The 18580-nt window shown below is 53.5% G+C and overlaps 1 protein-coding gene across 1 annotated transcript; it reads right to left on the minus strand.

Moving 5' to 3' along the window:
- Positions 1-1373: 1373 nt before the first annotated feature.
- Positions 1374-18573, minus strand: ALKBH5 (alkB homolog 5, RNA demethylase). The gene is made up of 5 exons (XM_041462268.1): positions 18300-18573; positions 17298-18117; positions 11322-11402; positions 6961-7116; positions 1374-5347 (listed from the first exon to the last, which is right to left on the minus strand). The coding sequence occupies exons 2-5, from the start codon at positions 18017-18019 to the stop codon at positions 5164-5166; spliced, it is 1143 nt and encodes a 380-aa protein (XP_041318202.1). The 5' UTR covers positions 18020-18117; positions 18300-18573; the 3' UTR covers positions 1374-5163.
- Positions 18574-18580: the final 7 nt, after the last annotated feature.

Here is an 18580-nt window from a genome sequence, read left to right on the forward strand (position 1 = left end):
CCCGCCGAGCCCGGGCAGGCACCGCCGCGGCGGGGGCGGGGCGGAACCCTGACGGACAGCTCCGCCCGCCAATCACCGCGCGGCAACGCGCGCCGCGCGCCGCGGCCCCGCCTACCCGCGCTGCGCCTGCGCCGCCGCGGCTGCCGATGGGATATGTAGTCGTCCAACTCAACGTCCTCTACGCTGGGTTTATTTATATTATTTTTTAAATACACTTCTTTCGGTTTCTTCCCTCCCCGTGGGCACGGGAAGAGACAGCGAGGATACCCTAAGCCTGGTCATCGTGGTCACAAAGCCCTCACAAACATGGGGTGTCGCGGATTTAGGGTCTCATCCTGTGCCCCACAGCCATGGGGTGCACCAACATGGCGGCGCCCCGGCTCCTAGGCCCGGAGCATCCTGCCGGCTCCCAGAATTAGCATCCGAGCCTCATTCCCGGCTGGCGACTCACTGTTCCCGCCAGGCCACCGGGAATGTTGTTCCCCACTCCCCCCACGGCATCATGGCAAGGTGGGAGGGGGAGCAGCCTGCCCTGCACCCAGTTTTGGGGTGAGTCACCCCGGGCAGGGCACGGCTTCCCCTCCCTGCTGACTAACCCCGGCCCCGGGGAGATGCGGCTCTGGGCTGACGCAGGGGTTTGGAGCGGAAAACAGCCCGGGGGAGAGCGGGGAACGATGCCCCGGCGGTGGGCTGAGGGCTCATGGGTGGATGGAGGGGCCTGAGGCGCCGGCACAGCCCCGGGGACTGAGGGTGGGCAGGATGGGTCTGCTCTGAGGAGAGGGAGAGGGAGGAAGAACTGAGAGGAGGGAGAACAACAGAGGGGAGAAAGAAGGGGGTAGTGAAAAGGGGAGGAGAGAAAGAGGAGAGGCAGAGGAAGGGAATAAGAGATAAAGAGGTGTGAAGAAGAGAGGAAAGGAGCAGGGAGAAGAGGAAGAGAGAGGAGGGGAAGAAGAGAGAGATGGAGAGGAGGATGAAGAGAGGAGAGGAGAGGAAGAAGAGAGGAAGAAGAAGAGAGGAAGAAGAAGAGAGGAAGAAGAAGAGAGGAAGAAGAAGAGAGGCCACAGACCAGCAGATCCCATCCATCCTCTCTCTGGCACATCGCACCCATCCCATCTCCCTCTTGCAGGAGGGAGGCACCAGGAGGAAGAGGGGCCCAGCACAAGGTGCTGGCAGGAAGGGGAGGAAGGCAGAGATCCCTGTCCCTGCTTTCTAGGACAGCACGGGAAGCACAGCCACCGCATTTGGCCGCCCTGTCCCCGGGGAGCCAGTGACTCCCTTTATTTAGAACCAGTTTTCTGCTCCCAACCACCTCATTCCTGCCAGGGGGAATCGAGGCACGTCCCGGCCCCCAGTACCACACAGCCAGGCCAAGAGATGCTTTCTGCTTTTATTCAATTAATGCAGCAATCTATACAAGAAAAAAAAAAAATAATAATGAAACCATGAAATTCCAAACCCTGACAGTGAAGAACCAAATTCTTCCTAAGAATCAATTGGAATTAAAAGATTCCCCCACGTCAGACTGTACATAAAATAATCTCTGCTCCATTTACAGCGTTTCACACAGTACTTCTCGTATCTCAAACTTCAGAACTGTACAACTTTGTTACAAACCACGCTTTTTCCTAGGAAAAGCTTACAGAAAAAAATATTGCCACTTTCTTTTTTATTATTTTTTTTTTAATTTTTATTTTTATTGGTAACAAAAAAATTTAGAATCTTTTAAGAAACAAAAACTAAAGTCAGCCAGAACTTCTAAGTGTGGGCAGGGGAAGGAGCAAAGACATTTCTCAGTCAAATGTTTCTCCTCCCAACAGGGGAAAGGGAACACTTTTGGCAGGTAAAAGACTCTTTGCTGCTGGTGGGGGTCTAGACCCTGGACCCCCCCGAGTCCTCCTCAAAACCTGGCAGCTGTTTTGATCCATGGGCTTGGATAATTCCACCACTGACCCTTCTGGAGATACGGTAACAGTAACAAACCCCAATTCCTCCTGTTCTTTGTGGAAAAGCAGGGATGAGCCCCACCTTCCTCCCCCTTCCTTAGGAAAGACAGTTCTCCTGGTCTGGGCACATGGATTGTCACACTGGATGTAGCTCCCAGTTCGGGGCTGAGCACGGACACGCTGTGGGTGCATGGAGAGGTTGGACCACACACAACCAGATCAGAAACACAACAAACTAACAGGGTCAGGGCTGTGGGTGAGCCTGGTGAGAAGTTTTGCCTCCAAACTCGAGCTCACCCCACTCCCTGCTCAGCAGCAGCCCCGTGCCACCAGCCTGACCTGATGCCTGCGTGCAGCCCAGCAGTGAAAACCAGGAATTCCGAGCCACAGTTTCAACCAGACAGGTTACAGGAAGGATCCAGACCTCTGGATCCGTGTGAAAAATGTCTTCTAGTTTCCAATCCAGGTTTCACTCTGATGTTGTTCAGTGCAAAAGAGTTAAAAAACCATGTTATCTACACATATACATCCGTGTCTATAGAAAATGTCTGTACAAGTGGGAAGATGGCCCTGCCTGCACGCTGGGGACTCCTCTCCTGAGGGATCCTCTGCTCCCTCTCTCTCCAAGGTGCCAAGCCCCAAGCAGTCAGGTCAAAACCAAGAGCAGGTGGTGGCTGGAGAGGAGCTCCTCCTGTCCCCCCAGCCACGCTGCCAGCTCTGACCCACTGCAGGATGGGAACAGGGGAGGAAGGGAAAGCTCCCGAGCAGGACATGCAGGAATACCAAAACAAGCTGGGAAAGGAATCTTGCACATGTACAGCCTGCACAAGGACCAGGATGAGGTGGTGGCTGGGACCAGGACAGAGGTGTAAGCACTCAGCATGCCCAGAGACAGAGCCAGCACCTCATTCCATGGAAGTCCTGCTCTGGGAAGCAGCTGTGGAAAGGTCAGCTGCTCCAGCTTCATTCCGAGTTGACACCAGGGCAGAGTATCCATATTGGAGAGGCAGGGATAAAATTGGGAGCCAGGAGGGGAGAGGGGAGAGCTGACACCTCTGGCAGTGACCTCTATCACTGTCTGCACCCACAGCAGAGCCTGGCACCGTGACTGGAACAGGGCATGGCCAGGATGGATCCAGAAGGACAAAGCCATCAGGAGGAGAAGGGATCTCTGCTCCCTGCGTGCAGTTTTGCTGTCAGGGGAATGCCAAGCTGCCCAAAACAGGGGGTTTGTAGCCAAGAGCTGGCCTGGATTCGCAGCAGAAAGCTGGGAGGGTGAGGAACATCGCTTCGAATGCTACGTGTGGTCTGAAAATGGCATTTTCAAGGTTTCACAAGCAGCAGAAGCACAAACTTTTGCATCTCTGCACTGACAAGACATGTTCCTTCAGAGGTTGTGCCTCAGCACGGAGCCAGTGGGAGCTCTCACCAGGAAAACCACTGGATAATCAGAGACAGGCACTGGGGACCTCACCAACACCCCCAGAGCCAGCACTGTGAGCTCATGTGACAAGAGCCAGCCTGAGCAGGACCCCAACACCAGGTGAAAATCAGCAGGGAAGGAAAAGGACAGTGGGACTCAGATGTCAGCAAATGTCCTCGATCAGCACTGCAGGGAACAACGCCTGGGTGGTTGTTTTAGACCAGGAGCCCCTCACAACAGCAGCAAACAAGTTTCAAAATATATTACATCTTTTTATTGCCAAGCGTGCAGACCATGAAGTGTGTGGGGGACACGACACTAAGAAAAACTACAATTGGAGGGAGGGCAAAGCAGTAAAAATTTAAAAATAAGACTACTCCTTACAACTGCCAACACTTGGGTTCAAAGAATCAACTGGAGGAAGTTTTCCTTAAAAGTACAGCTCTAAATATGGCATTGGGCCCCAAACTTTGCAAACACCAAGGCTTTGGTCTGGGCTAACACAAACCAGGTGGGAGAAGAGGATGATGATGGCAGATGCTCTATCACAACTCCACGGGGCTGAATGCCTGATTCTTCTCAGCATTTCCTGTAGCAACCAGAAAACTCCCTACCCCAGGAACACAGGCAGGAATAAGCCAGGCAACTTCAGTGCTGGATGCACTGAACTGGGGCCAAACTCGAGCCCTGCAGCGTCCCTGCTCCCAGAGCCAGCCTCGGAGGGGACAGAGCTGCTCAGCTCCCCCAAGGCCACAGCAGCTCCTGTTCCTGCTCCATGAGAGTGCAGCCAATCCCTCGGGATGGAGCACTGTGCTGGGAATGCTGCACCCACTCAGCTCTCTCCACCTGGAAGGGGCAGTGGAAAGGGCTCTTCTGGGGGTCCCAAGGCACAAGCCCTCACAAGCACAGCGTCTCCTACTCCTCTTTGCTATCCCCAGCTCTGGGAAGCAGCACATACTCAGTGTGATCCCTCACTTGGCAGACCTGAGATTCCAATATGGATCTCAGGACAATGCTGGGCCACGTTTCCTTCCTCCTGAACCACAGCCCCAGTCAGACCAGCACTGAGAAACCAGAGCTCTAGTACATTCTTCTTGGAGAGGGCAGCGCAGGGACACAGGGCTGCGAGCCCATGCTGGCTTGGGAAAGGGTCTGGAAAGGAAACCTACGGCATTTAAAACACTAAAGTGCAACAAAAATGTCCTAAACCCTTTGAAATCGATCACAGCAAGAGGGGTCTGCAAAGCTTCAAACTTCCAGTTACTGCAGGGCACCCTTAAAACAGACCCAACAACCACCAGGTAAAAAAGACCAAGGAGCCCTTTGGTGAAACAAGGAATACGAGCCCACCATGGAATTTCAGCTCCTGGGGTCAAACATCATATTTAGAACATATGGAAAGGAAAAGTGTTAAAGCAAAAAAAAAAAAAAAAGAAAAAAAAAAAAAAAAAACCCAACCGAAAACCAAAACAAAAATACAATTCTTGAATCTTGCGCAATGAAACAGTTAAACTTTTTGGTGTTTTCAAAAGAAATCCCAACAGACAACCTGGCATAACTTTATCTGCTTCCTAAGGGAGAGATGCCAGCTTGACCCATGACTCAGGACACCATGCTCCATCCTCACGTATGTCTCAGCATCCCTCCATTCATAAAACCAAATCCTTCCTGTTTACTCTTCAGCCTGAAAGGAAAAACCAAAACTGAAGCTAGATGGAAGATAGCCAGAGGGAGGAGAAAGTTTTCACAGACTGGAGGCCAATCTCAAGAGCTCCACGAGCCTGGGAAGTGCAATCCTCAGTGTCGCCTCATTTTAACTTTCCTGGCGGGGCTGCCATCCTCCTCCTCCTCCTCACAGTCCTCCGTGTACTCGTAAGACCTTCGCCAATAGTTCTCAGAGCTGAAGTTGCTCCGTCTCCTATGTTTTGGTAAGAGGACTGAACGCCTGTTCTCCTCCTTATCCATTTCTAGGATCCGTGGCCTGTGGAGAGGGAGAAAACAGGAGTGAGAGCACAGCACGAGGGGGTCCAGGCGTTCCTCTGGACGCTATCTGCAGGTTACCTGCCGTGACAGCTCTGCCTGTTTTCCCACTGCTTTCCCAGCACTGGGCACCTGGCAGAGCAGGAACAGATCACCAGGCTGCAGCTCCCTGGAGGAGCTGAGAACTTTACTATGATGGGCCAGTTCCTTCCCTTCCCAAGGCAAGCTTTGGCCTTTACCTCCACTAGAACACTTCCAGTCAACCTCTTTATTTTTTGCTTGCAGCTTATGGCCCCAAGTAAAATCCCTTGGGCAGAGGGGTCTGTCTCTACTGCAGCAGAATTCAGAGCACAGAGCTGAGCTCCTTATGGTGCAGGATCACACCACAGCTCCAAAATCCTTTGTTCTCTCAAATATTAGCACACTGCAATTGTTATTTCTGCAGAGCTGCCTCTGATCACTTTCTAGCAGGACTGGGTTGGTGGGCTGCACACACCACTTTATCTGAGTGGTTCCTGAGAGATCCCACTATGATACCCATGAGAATTGTCTGTTTTACTGGAGCCTCTGAGGCCAGAGAAAGAGGAAAAACATGTTTTTCACACCCATCTGCTGCAGGAGCCTATGCAAGCCATCCCCCACAGCCTGATAAGGTCACATCAGGCTGACAAACAGCTCTGAGGGATGTGCACATTTGTCCTGCATGATCGCTCCTCTAATCGGACACCAGCCCTCTGCCTGCTCCCAGGGAAGCTGCATCTGCAGCCCAGCCCCAGATCTTCATCCATCTTCCAGCCTGCATCCAGGTGAATGAACACTGCTCACAAACAAACCATCCCCACCCTCCTCCCTCCAGGACAGGTTCAAACAGGGCTGGGACCACGTGGCAGCCAAGCCCTGGGACCAAATCAACTTTTGGGTTGTACCCATTGTGCAGAGAATGCCATCTGGATCTTCAGGAAGCTTTGGAATTGGAATATGCAGGACAGCTGGCAGACTGGCTATCACTCCCAGCCAGCAGTGTGCTCACACCAAGGTGTTTAAGGGAAACCTTGCTGCAGAGCTCAAGCTTGTCTGAAACCTCAGCAAGGAGCTTCCCTGAAGGTCAGGCTTAAACATCCACACGGTCTGGTTTCTCACACAAAAATACACACACAGAGCTCTGGAATCAAAACAGGCCTGAGAAGCTTCCCAAGAAGTCCTTAACCTTTCCCAGATAGCAAACCCTCACATTCCCTCCCAGGACTGCTTTCATAATATAGTTTAACACAGCTGCATAGGTTGCTTGGCAATAGAGGTCAAAAATGATTAGCTGCAGGGAAACTATTGTTCTGAACGACTGCATTATCAAAAGCCAGCCAAATCTATTGCTTCTTCATTATGCCACTCACAGGATAAACAATGTAAGCTGCTTACAGCCAGAGCTCAGCCTCCACAAGTCTGGGAGGAATGTACAAAGAGCTCATTCTGATAAAACAGATCTGGGCACTGCAGAAAGCACCTGGCAGGTGCAAATCAGAATGGTTTTCAGTATGTTCCAAGGCCAGGCACCTCAGCTATGCACTGATCCACAGACAACATCCCAAACATGGCTTTTAGGAGAGATGATCCTACCTGTGGGCAGCATCAGGGTCTGCTTTGCGATGGGACCGCTTTGGTTTCAGGATCTGGTCCCGGTTGCTTCCCGACAGGCGGTCAGAGTTATAACCTGGTGGCAACACAGAGCTACTCAGGGATTTTGTTTCCAATCGAGGTGCATCTAGTCTTGTTCTGCAAATATTAAAAGAGAAAAGAATTTGCAAGGAGTTTCTACAGAATCACAGCAGAGCCCTCCACCCCAACCACACAGCTCAGGAGGAGGGGCAGGAATACCCCATTCCACTGCACAACAAGCTGCAGCTTTGTGGTACTAGAAGCTTCACAGAATCACAGAATGGTTTGAGTTGGAAGGGACCCTGAAGATCATCTCGTTTCCAACCCCCTGCCACAGGCAGGAACACCTTTCCACTATCCCAGATTGCTCCAAGCCCTGTCCACCTTGGCCGTGGACACTTTCAAGGATGGGGCAGCCACAACTTTTCTGGGCAACCTGTGCCAGGGCTTCAGCACCCTGACAGGAAAGGATTTTTTCCTTATATCTAATTTAAACATACTCTCTGTCAGTTTGAAGCCATTGCCCTTTATCCTGCCTTGGCTTAGGGACACACAGTCATGAGGTGAATGCAAAAGGTGCTGAGCTCACTGCAACCCCAGCTCTGGGATAAGGAACAGAGCTGCTGGAGCAGCTGTGAAATCCCCTGAAATCACCTGGCAATAACTCACAGCTCCAGTTAAGCCACCTGGCTGGGAGATGCCCTGCAAAAGAATCATCACCTGCAACAGTAATAACTGCTTCCACCTGGAAACTCCCTCCTGCCCACGGATCTCCCGGGGTCAGGTGTTCCTCAGCTTGACTACACAGTGCAGAGAGTTGAAGTACGAGTCAGGAGAAGGTGTAGCAAACAGAAGCTGCATCATACATCCCTTCCAGCAGCTCTGCACACACTCAAGCTACGCTGGAGAGCAAGCAGAGCTCATCCCAAAAGAGAACAGTCACAGGACTGTAGCCATGCACAGGTGGGGGAGGCAGCAAAAATGAAGGGGGAGAACCACTACTTGCTCTCCAGTGCTGAACTTCAGCTCCTGAGGGAGGTTTCCACAGGAGAATCCCAATTTAAACTTCCATTAGGAAGCACATCCACTTGCCAAGCTTCTCTCTGCCATCAGGGAGAGCCTCTTCAGCTAATGAGGGTGATGCCAGTCTGGCACAGGCAAAGCTGGGCATGGCAGCCTGAGTTTGCCCAGCATGCCAGAAACAAGGAACACTTGCACAGGCAGCTGCCAGGTTGGAGCCTGTGCTAGTCCATGCTGTCATCCTGAGTTGTTCTCAGCTCCAGGGCTGGACCCAGTCCAGCTTCAACACCAAAGGTCTTGAAGATCCTGCCTGTTTCAAGGAAGGTGGTTTAAATACCTCTCAAATTCAACAGCAACTGCGGGGCTGCAATTCAAACCAACCCCCAACACACTGCAAGGGCAAGGGAACACCAGCCAAGCTCCCTCTGGCCAGGTGCAAGGAGAGGTGACACTGACATGGAGAACAATGTACCTACAAATAGACAAACTCTGCTTATGAGAGTGAAAGCAGAATGGCAGCAAAAGCCTCTAAAACTGCTTTCAAGGTTGAGTAGGTCTCATTTCTACACCCACCTCCCACGTTACCTCTCCCAGCACCTCAAACTGAGAGCGCCATTCCTCCCCTCCTCTGGCTCAAAGCACTTCCAAACCCTGCTGGCTCCCGGCAGCCCTGCGATCCAACACAGCAAACACCGAGCACTGAAGTGTTTATGACCTGCTTGGTAACCACACTGCTCTGGAGAATCCTGAACTGCACTGCTCCTCCAGCTCCCACAGCTTTGTTCTCCTGCTGCTGTCAGTGAGAACACGCTCGGAGCAGAGGCAGAGCAGAGCCAGACTCAAACGTCTGGGACCCAGCGGGCTCTGGCAGAATTCAGAGCCGAACATCCCAGCTCCGACTGGGAGGATCCAACTGATCTGATCCGGAAAGCTCAGGGCTGATCCTCACCACCAAGAAGAGGAAGAGGAGTTTTACGAGGCCTCTCGTGCTTGCAGGCCACCAGGGGAAGGAGCTGCTTTCCTGGTTGCACAACAGCCTGTTCCAGGCGCAGCCGCATGATCCGATCCGGGGAGCGGAATGGCGCTGGGCAGAGATCCTGGCACAGGCAAAGGGCAGGGACACGCAGGGGACACGGGGAGGTGGCCACCCTGGCCAGGGATAAGCAGCAATTAATAAGCTCTATTTGGCAGCAATCACAACCCAGCCTTTGGCAAACATCGCCAAGGATTCACCACAGCTGCGGAGAAATAATCACCAGGGGGTTTGTGCTTTGCTCCAGAGAAAAATCCTGGTGTGGTTTCATCTGGTTTGTCTGTCGGGTTAGCCCCTCACTGTCTGATGGGCAGAGACACTTCTGCTCTGACATGAAGCAAATCAGGCCCCAAAAATCAGGGTGGATGAGCAAACAAAGCCAGCAGAGCTACAGGCTCTGTCCCTCCAGCAGGAATGCAGCTGGGTACAACTGGGGAGACCTCAGTGCTCCTCCCAGGACTTAAAGGGGGCTTATAGAAAACACAGAGAGCAACTTTTTACATTGGGAGATGGTCATAAGACAAGAGGAACCAGTGTTGAACTAAAAGAGGGAAGATTTAGATTGGATATTAGAAAGAAATCCTTTACTCAGAGAGCAGTGAAGCACTGGCACAGGTTGCCCAGGGCTCTGAGCAACCTGGTCTAGTGGAAGGTATCCTCGCCCATGGCAGGGCCTGAAACAAGGTGAGGTTTAAGGTCCCTTCTTGCTCTGATGCACTTTGAGGGCAGCCAGGCTTGACTGAAACAATCCAACACCCTCAGCTTACCACGGCTGGAGAAAGCAAGAGGCAGAGCCAGTTTAAACAGGTACATTGGATATCTGCACCAGTTTGGGCAACTTTAGCTTATTTATCTGAGTCTGTCTTTCCCAGAAAACTACTCCACAACCTAGGACAGGCAGCTTCTCTTTCTCAAAGTCCAACCAAAGCAGCTACAAGACTTGGAGATGCCTGCTTGTGAGCACTTGTGCTGCTTTTCCCTGGCTGCTCCAACACCACGAACACAACAGCTGTAAGTTCTTATCTCAGCCTCTCACCCCAAACCTCACGTGGCCATACCCAGCTGTGGGGTGGTTTGGCTACAGCCTGCCTTTCATCCCACTCTATCTCCTGCCACATCTCATCCTGCCTCCCTGGGTCTGGGCTGATTTTGTTTGGCTAATGCCTCAGGGCTGCTGTTTTTCCTGCCTTCATTCCATGGGTTTCTCTAACCAGATGTCCAACTCCACTCCACTGGCTTTGTGCCATATCCTCATCATGTTGCCAGACTTGTTTTGAAATCAACTAAGCTATCCAAAAGCTCATCCAGTCTGGATTCAGACCACTTGCCTGTGAGCCTTATGCCAGCCTGGGCCACAACCACAGCTCTGCCACCAATGCCCACGTTTTTGGCTGGGTTTACAGGACTCAAAGTGTGTATTTTCATTGACAAAGACACTTATTGACAGCAGAATTACTGCTAACACCTTCCAAGGCACAGTCAGCAGGGGTCAATGTGTGGCAGTCACATGTTTTGGTCTCCTAGTAGAAGGAACTGATGAGAGAGGAGATTTCTAGGCAGAAAAGAAGGTTTTACTGAGGGACTTTGGGGTGGGATTAGTTTACTTTGTCTCTCATTTTCTTAAGAGCTTTAGGAACAAGCACTGATTGATGAAATGCCATCAAGAGTGCTCTTCCAGAACAGGAAGCCCCTTTCTAAAACAGCTTATGGAGCTTGGCTTCCCAACACAGACTCAAAGGACAAGCTCTGTAATGAGCATTGAACTCTCTATGTGTTTCCCTCCAAAGCCAGTGTTTCCTCTCTCCCCAGGAAACAAAAGCCATGCTATCAAGAAAACTTTCTCTGCTTCACAGGACATTCTTCATCACAAGCATCAGCTTCAAAGACCATCCAGGTAACTCACACACGTGGGTATCACATGGCCAACACCTGAACACACAGCCCAGAGCAAGAGAGTTTGATACTCTAGGTGTTTGGAGCTGGGCAGCCAAAGGAAAGAAAGCCAGTCTGGGCACCAGCAGGGCTTGCAACCCCAGACAATACAACAAAGTGCTGCTGCACAGAGCCAAGAAGTGATGAACCCTGCAGGAACAGGTTCCAGCCACTTCCACTGCCGGGTGCGGCAAGACATGAGCGAGCGCCGGAGTGACACCTAATCAAGGTGTAAGATCAAGCCAGCAAATTAACAAGCAAGGCAGTTTTCAAGTGTTTAAGCATCATGACACCACATCCACGTTTATTTTGCTGTCTGGAGGGCTTCAACACTTACTTTCGGAGGATGATGACAGCTCTCCTCTCCTTGATGTCCTGTGGTCGAATGCAGTGTGTGATTTCGTCGGCCGCATACCCACTGACAACAGAAACAAAAAGCCACCATCAGGGAGATGCCAGGCAGAAGCAGAAAGTGGTTTCCAGCCTCAACAACTCAGTTTGGCCAGTACTTCCCAACTTGCACCAGGAATTCCTCCTCCAAACACCACCCCCCAGGCACACAGGAGCTAGGCTCGCAGGAAGGAACAAACATCGAGAAAGAATGAAAACAGTCAGGGGGTTTTGGGGGGTTTCATGACTCAATTTTTCAGCCTGTCCCAGAGGAAACTGCCACCTGCTCCAGCACTGTGAAATAAAACATGTAGAAATGTAGAACTGTAGATTCAGACGATTAATTTATGAAGAAATTAGAAAGCAACAGGGGGGAAAAATGAGCACATTTCTCCAAAGCATCATGTCAAACATGCCTATGAGAAAAGCTATCTCTCCCAGCTCAGGTGTGCCAGCACACCCAGACCCAAACACATAACACATCAAGGAGGTTTTTAGTCACAGAGCGGTGCAGTCATGCAGAGCTGAGCCTCTCATCCCCTTTTCCTGCTCATCATCCTCCCCAACACATGGAATACCCTCAGCCACCACAAGAACATCACCAGCCCTAACCCAGTAGTCATGGGGTAACCTACAAATTCAGACCTGCAAACCAAGCTGCACTCCTCTAAAACCTCCCTGTAACAGGGTGAAACAGCTCCCTGGGCTGAGGAAAAGCCAGGCTCAAGCAGTGGCTGTTGTCAGCAGGAGTGTTTCACTGTGACATGACTCCAGATACTCCACATTTTCAGCGGGCTGGAGAAAAGCCACGGCCAAGGACAGCCCCAGCTTCCCACAACACACTGGAGAAGCAGCCACGAGGAAATGCTGCATCCAGCTGGGCTCCTGTGGCCAGCAGAGCAGGTGAAATCACGGAGAGTCCATGGAGAGCTGCCACCACACCTGCTGTGACACACAAACCATGCTGGGAGCACATCCCGTCACTCCAAGGGTGTGAGCCAGCAGATCCCAGCGGTGGGGCCTGCCCTCTACCTGCCGTTTGGAGAGTGCCAGCTCACTGAGAGCCTGCTGGAGTCCAGCATGGGCAAAAGAGAAGCTGAACACCTTCAGAGCTTCCTGAAACACCCAACAAGGACAGCAACACCGTGGAAGGCACTTGGGCAAAGGCTGCTCAAGCCAGCTCACCCAGCCTGAAGCAGAAATCACCAAGCCCAGTGTCCCCACAAGGCTTTTCCGTGCCACTGCTGGCAAGCCAGGGTCAGGCAGGTTATTCAGGACACCCTGAGCAGAGAACAGAGCTCACACATGCAGTCTTCTCTGGGGACAGGACCGGGTTTCCTTGATCTGGTTAGATAACCCACCCACTCACCCAGAAACACCTCCTCACACACAGATCTACTGCTCTGCCAGGAGAGTGAAAAGTCTAAGGCCTGACCAGTTGAAGCAGGGGTGGTGTCCAGCCCCACCATGCTCCAGGCATTGCAGAACACGACAAGGGGCTCGTGATGATGCTCTATAATGTTCCTGGAATCTCTGCGTCAAGCTCCAGTGAATTCATGAATATCACCCACGTTAACATTCAACTCTGCATCCTCAGCAGCACCCTGAACACCAGGGAAAGGTCTGCTTCCAGACCCACAAAGTATCAGCCTGGATACTCCTTTTCACTCCTTCCCTTTTCAGATCACTTCCAGAGTGGCACCAGGAAGTTTGTGGTCCCAGATGCACATGGACAGCATCAAACAACAGCCCCACCACTCTGAGACCATAATGGGGACACACCAGTCTGCCCCAGTGCCAAACTGGTGTGGAAAACTCTGCACTATATCATGTGTAGTGATGGAGTGCCTCTGCACAGGCAGAGAAATTAAATAAAATTATTATTTGGTTGTGTCATACTCGTGCTGCCTTGTGCCAGCATGAACTTCTCACCCACTGCCCAGCCTTGCACACCCTGAGCATGGGTGAAGGGCAGACCCTGAAGAAAAACACCCATAATGGTATCAAGGGTCTACACACAGAGAAGATCCAGAGAAGAAACTCAATTTCCTACCCAGAGAAGAAACTCAAAACAACCTGGAAAGGAAAATCTAACACCGGAGTGTGTCATCTCCATCCCAGAGATTTTTCCAGAAGAACATGGGGAAGCGCTGATGTTTTCCACACACTACCCCAAAACCAGACCCCAATTCCAAACTAACCTGTCAAACCTTACACCCCCAACTATTTCCTGAGTCTTTTTCCATCTGGAAGAGCCGCTGCTGAACCAGAACTGATTCACACAGAGATAAAAGTGGATATTTTTGTGCAAACATCACCAGAAAGGAAGCCTTGAAGTTCTACAGATTCTAACAAGAAAAGCTTGAACAAATCTCTGCCTCATCACCACTGGCACACGTGGAACTTCCTCTGCACCAACAGCCTGTTCTGAGGGATCAGGCTATTTTGGAGCAGCCAGCTGCAGAGAGATCCCTCCAGCTGGGAAGGAAGGAGGTTCATCCTCCAGAGACTCCAACCTGCTCTGATTATGCTTCCATCAGACACACCTCGAGACAACAGGAGGGACACACATCACAGCACTCCCCTGCCATTACAAACAGCCAGGAGACGACCTGGAGCACTCTCCAGCTGCGGGAGGGAAGCCTGCATGGCACAAGCTCTGGGAACCTGGGAAATGTTACCTGTGCCTTTCGTTCCTCCAGCTGCAGCTGCACTCCTTCCAACGTTCAGACAACAAACCTGGCAGTTCCAGTGCTGAGATTTGCTTCCTATGACAGCAGCTGCAGGACAGGGACCAACCTGGAATCCTCCATCCCAGGTGGCTCCACACACCCCCTGTTCCCTCCCTTTTTCCCAGCCCAAGCATTGTCAAAGCACACCAAGATGAAGTTCCCCAGATGAAAAGGCAAAATTTCTCCATCTCCCCCCCACTGCTTCTATGGACTGATGCTCACCAAATTATTGTTAAAATAAGAAAAACCCACAAACGAGGTGAGGTCAGCAGCCCCTGCCCAGGGAGCTGACAGGTCACAGGACTGGGATCCAGCAGCACACACTGAGCTGATGCTCCCTCCTGGCCTGGCTGCCACTGGGACAAACCTGCAAGAGCTCCTGCTTCCCAGGGCTGTGGGAAAAGAGGGGACTGGAGAAGGCCATCTTCTAGATCTCAAAACCTACAGGAGCAAATCTTCCCTGCAGATGTGAAAGGAGAGGACAGTGGGCCCTGCTGGAAGAGGGAAGGGCTCATTAGCAGGTCATGGGGTGGCTCAGCCTTTGCCTTCTGGCAGAGGGGCACAGCACAGCCACGTGAATCTTGTTCCACCTCACCTGTCATTTGAGGTCTGAACACTTTCCAAGGAGTCTGAGGCAGGTTCAGTGTTGGCAAACACCACATCCTGCTTCAGGGCAGGCAAACAAAATCAAGGGAGGGAAACTGGGAAAGTGCCTCTGCAAAATCCCTACTGGGTCAGCAGCTGTGGAATGAGGAGCAGGAATGGGACAGGGGCAATCTGGGGCCAGTGTCAGAGTGCTGTGGGGTCAAAGAGAGGGATCTGACAGCTTCCTTTAGATCCTCAGGACTTCCACACAGCCCCCAAACACACACAGCTTCCCTGGAAGGGCTGCAGGCCAGGAGCAGCCACTGACCCAGCAGGATTTGAATCCCAGACATTACAGGCATGCCACCTCTATCTGTGCCCGTTCCCCATCTCCAGGGCAACTGCCTCCAGCAGCTGTTTACCCAGAGGAGAAAACGCCAAGTTTGGGGAGTCGACTTAGTCATGACCAAGGGCTGGATTTGGTGACACACCCGTGAGCACAATCTGCACCTCTCCTGCTCCTCCTGGGGTGAGATGGGAGACCAGGAGATCTGCTGTGAGGCAAGGAATTGATTCCAGACAGGATCCTATCAACAGGCAACAGTCACTTTGGCAGAATCTCTCATAAGTGAGTGTAAAGTACCTGCTAACTGCTGTACCAAATTTGAAATAATCGCCGTTTTAAAGTCTATTACTTGCTGGAAAGCAGAACATCTGATCATGATCAAGCTGCAGAGTGGGTGGGTCAGAAAGCAGCCCTTGGATTTGGAGGGAAAAGATATCAAGATATTTTCATCTGGTTTGTACGACTGCTTCAGCTACATGAAGAAACTGGTAACAGCACCTGAGTGACATTGGCCAACAACCCAAACACCCCTGGGAGACATCTCACTCCAATTCCACGAGCCCTGAGCCAGCAGCCTCTTCCAGCAGAGCAAGGCTCTGGAATAAGAAAACATCATTCTCTGGTCCTGGAGCAGGGAAAGCATCTCTCCTTCCTCCCACCATCCTCCACTGCAGATCCTCCTCCAGAGTTTTTCAAGAGGCTTTGACTGCAAGACTTGAGGCTGACCCTGCATTAGCAGCTCTGCCAGAATGCTTCCAAGCAGGATAAAACTCTCACTGTCCTTAAAAAAAGAAGGCCTCTGGCTGTAAAAGGAAGGGCAACTATTTATCCAGGCCTGATGAGGAAAGACAGCAGAGGGGTTCGCATCAGGAGCAGGAAAATTAAGGTAGAAATTTTCCCTCCTGGTATCTCAGAGAAGTCAGGGAGCAGAGCAGCTGCCTCACACCCAGCAGTCCATCCCTGGGGATGGAGCTTGCTCTGCAGTAAAAAGATACAGGGCAGGATGGGTCCCCTTGGGTCCCATTTCACAAAATCACCCTGACCTCTGCCCCCGGAGCCCTGTCAAACCACCAGAGAATGAGAAAATGTCCTCAGCGCCATTCCCGACTCCCTCTGCAGCCTCCCTCATCACCGGCTAATCCACACAAGTTACCTAACACCGGGGTACGGCAAGGATTAGTTAATGTTTGTGCAGCTTTTCAGAGATAAAAGCGACGCGAGATCTCAGCATTTATTATTGATGCACCAGGCAAGGAGGCCGTGTGTTTGTGGGGGGAAAAATTCCTTCCCGAACCCTGCAGCGATCAATTTACAAGCCAAAGCAAGGGATTGTATTACGGCCTGGGAGCCCGGAAAACCGGCCTGGACCTTCACCAGTCCAAAAAAACATCCCTTCAAAGGAGGATACAGCTGGTAGCACTGCTGGCACAGTCCTGGTCATCCCTGCTGCTGGCAGGGAGCACTCTGACCTTCAGGGACACAAGGATTGGCAGTCCTGGTGCCAGGCTTCGAGCTGCCCTCCCCAGGAGCTGGAGAGCAGCAGGATCGCTGTGCTCCAGCCCCTCCTGGCCCCTCACCTGTCTGCTCCCCCTCCCAGCCCGTACCGGGAGGCAGTGGGATTACGAAGCAGGCGCTTCCCGGTGCCAATCCCAGCTTCGCTGCCGGCCAACTGCGTGACCTTGGGCAGGTCATTCCACCTTCCAGGGCTCTTCCTCAACACACAAGAAGTCCCTTCCTGTGCCCGTGACCCGCTGCACTTCCAAGTGACAATCACGCGGGGCTCTGCACTCTGGTCTCCCTATCGTCACCGGGCAGGGGAGGGCTCAGCATTCCCAGTTTACAGACTGGGAAGACGAGGCCATTCACACCTCCTCTCCACGATTAAGGTCAGGTCAGAGAAGACCCGGCCGAGCTAAGAATAGACCCGGTAGCCCTGTCCCTACAGCTGCTCCGATCTGACCACTCTTGGGCAAAGGATCCATTTTGTGTCTCAATGAGTTACTTTAACCACTTACAGGAACTCAACGGCTAGCTCAGCTCTGCTAGCACGCTCCCACCAGCATTCGCCTCAAGCCCCGTGGAGAGGGCACCCACCCAAATCCTCACCCACCACGACGGCAGGACCTGCCCTCCCCAAATCCCTGCTTCACCCCTTCCGCCACAGCGAGCCCCTGAGCACCGACAGGCGAGGGAGACGGAGCCCGAGGCGCCTCGTGATCCGCGTTACACAACCGGAGCCTCGGCAACGCGGGCGAGTTACCTGAGCACCGTGACGCTCCCCCTCTTCACGGGCAGGAACAGAACGGGCTCCGACACCCTGATGGGCTTGAACTGGAATTTACACCCGAAGCAGAGCGCCGAGTCGCTGAAGAAGGACACGGAGACGATGGGCCTCTCAAAGATATGGATGGGGTCCACGTGGGAGACAATGCAGCCCCCCGGCTGGTAGTCGTTGATGACGGCACTGTTCACAAAGCCCTCGGGGATCACCCGGTGCTCCACCAGCTTCCTGATCACCAGGTCGTGCACCCACTCGGGGATGGCGTCCACCTCCCCCCGCGGGTACAGGCGCTCCTGCCCGGGGCCTCGCCGCTGCAGCTGAGACCCGTAGGTGTAGCCTTCCCCGAAAAAATACTTATTCCGCAGCGGCGCCCGGTCCACCGTGTGCTCCTTGTAGAGCCCCTTCTCCGCCCGGGACACCACGTCCTCGATGCGCGCCTCGATCTTGGCGCACTCCTCGGCGCTGAAGAGGCGAAGCTGGCGGATGCCGCTCTTCACTTTCCGAGCTTCCTCCTCCTCCTTCTGCTCCTCGTAGTCGCTGGGCTCGGAGCCGGAGTCCTCCTGGTGCCGCCGCTTGCGGTCGTACGGAGGTTCGGGGGGCTCCCGCGGGAGGCCGCCGCCTCCGCCGCCTTTGTGGCCGTCCCGGTAGGGCATCATGGACTTGAGCTTCTCCCGCAGGTCCGTGTAGCCGCTGCCGGCCATGGCGCGTCCGCAGCCCCCGCCTCTATCGATCCCGGCGCTGCAGGCGGCGGCGGGCGGCGGCGGGGGACGCGCAGCTGCTGCTCATGGCACCCGCCGCCCTGCCGGGAGAGAGAGCCCCGCAGGACGGGGAGGTGAGCACGGGGTCCCGGTACCGCGCCAGACCCCCTCCCGCCCCCCCACCCTCCTCGGGAGATGGGACCCCGCTGCCGGCGGACAGAGCTCCCGCGCTCTCCCTCCCTCCCTCCCGGGGCAGCGGCGGCCCGGCGGACGCCACACTCACGGCTTGGCCCGGGGCGGGCGCGGACAACGCTGCCGGTGCCGGTGCTCACGCGGCGGCAGGGCCTGGCACATTCCCAGCGGCGGCCCCGGACGCCCTGCCCGTTCCCACCGCCGCGGCTCTGCCCATGGCGGGGGATAACCGGAGGAGGTGTGGGGGGTCCCGTGCCGTGCCGGGGGACAGCAGCGGGCGGGGGTCTGGCGCGGCCCTTCCCACTACGTCACCAGGAGCCGGCCCGACATCCCGGATCGCCGCGGGGCCGCCCTGCCCCCCCCCCCCCCGCC

The sequence above is a fragment of the Pyrgilauda ruficollis genome, unplaced genomic scaffold (genome assembly GCF_017590135.1).
Source record: "Pyrgilauda ruficollis isolate IOZ18807 unplaced genomic scaffold, ASM1759013v1 scaffold16, whole genome shotgun sequence".
NCBI classification, from domain to species: domain Eukaryota; kingdom Metazoa; phylum Chordata; class Aves; order Passeriformes; family Passeridae; genus Pyrgilauda; species Pyrgilauda ruficollis.

Bases quoted from the DNA above. Each gene is read 5' to 3' on its own strand.
- ALKBH5 (XM_041462268.1), bottom strand. From the start codon at position 18,019: ATGGCCGGCAGCGGCTACACGGACCTGCGGGAGAAGCTCAAGTCCATG. The intron at 7,117-11,321 runs GTAAGTGTTGAA...TAATATTTGCAG, and splicing joins GCTGTCATCATCCTCCGAAA to AACAAGACTAGATGCACCTC. The intron at 5,348-6,960 runs GTAGGATCATCT...CCCTCTCCACAG, and splicing joins GACCCTGATGCTGCCCACAG to GCCACGGATCCTAGAAATGG.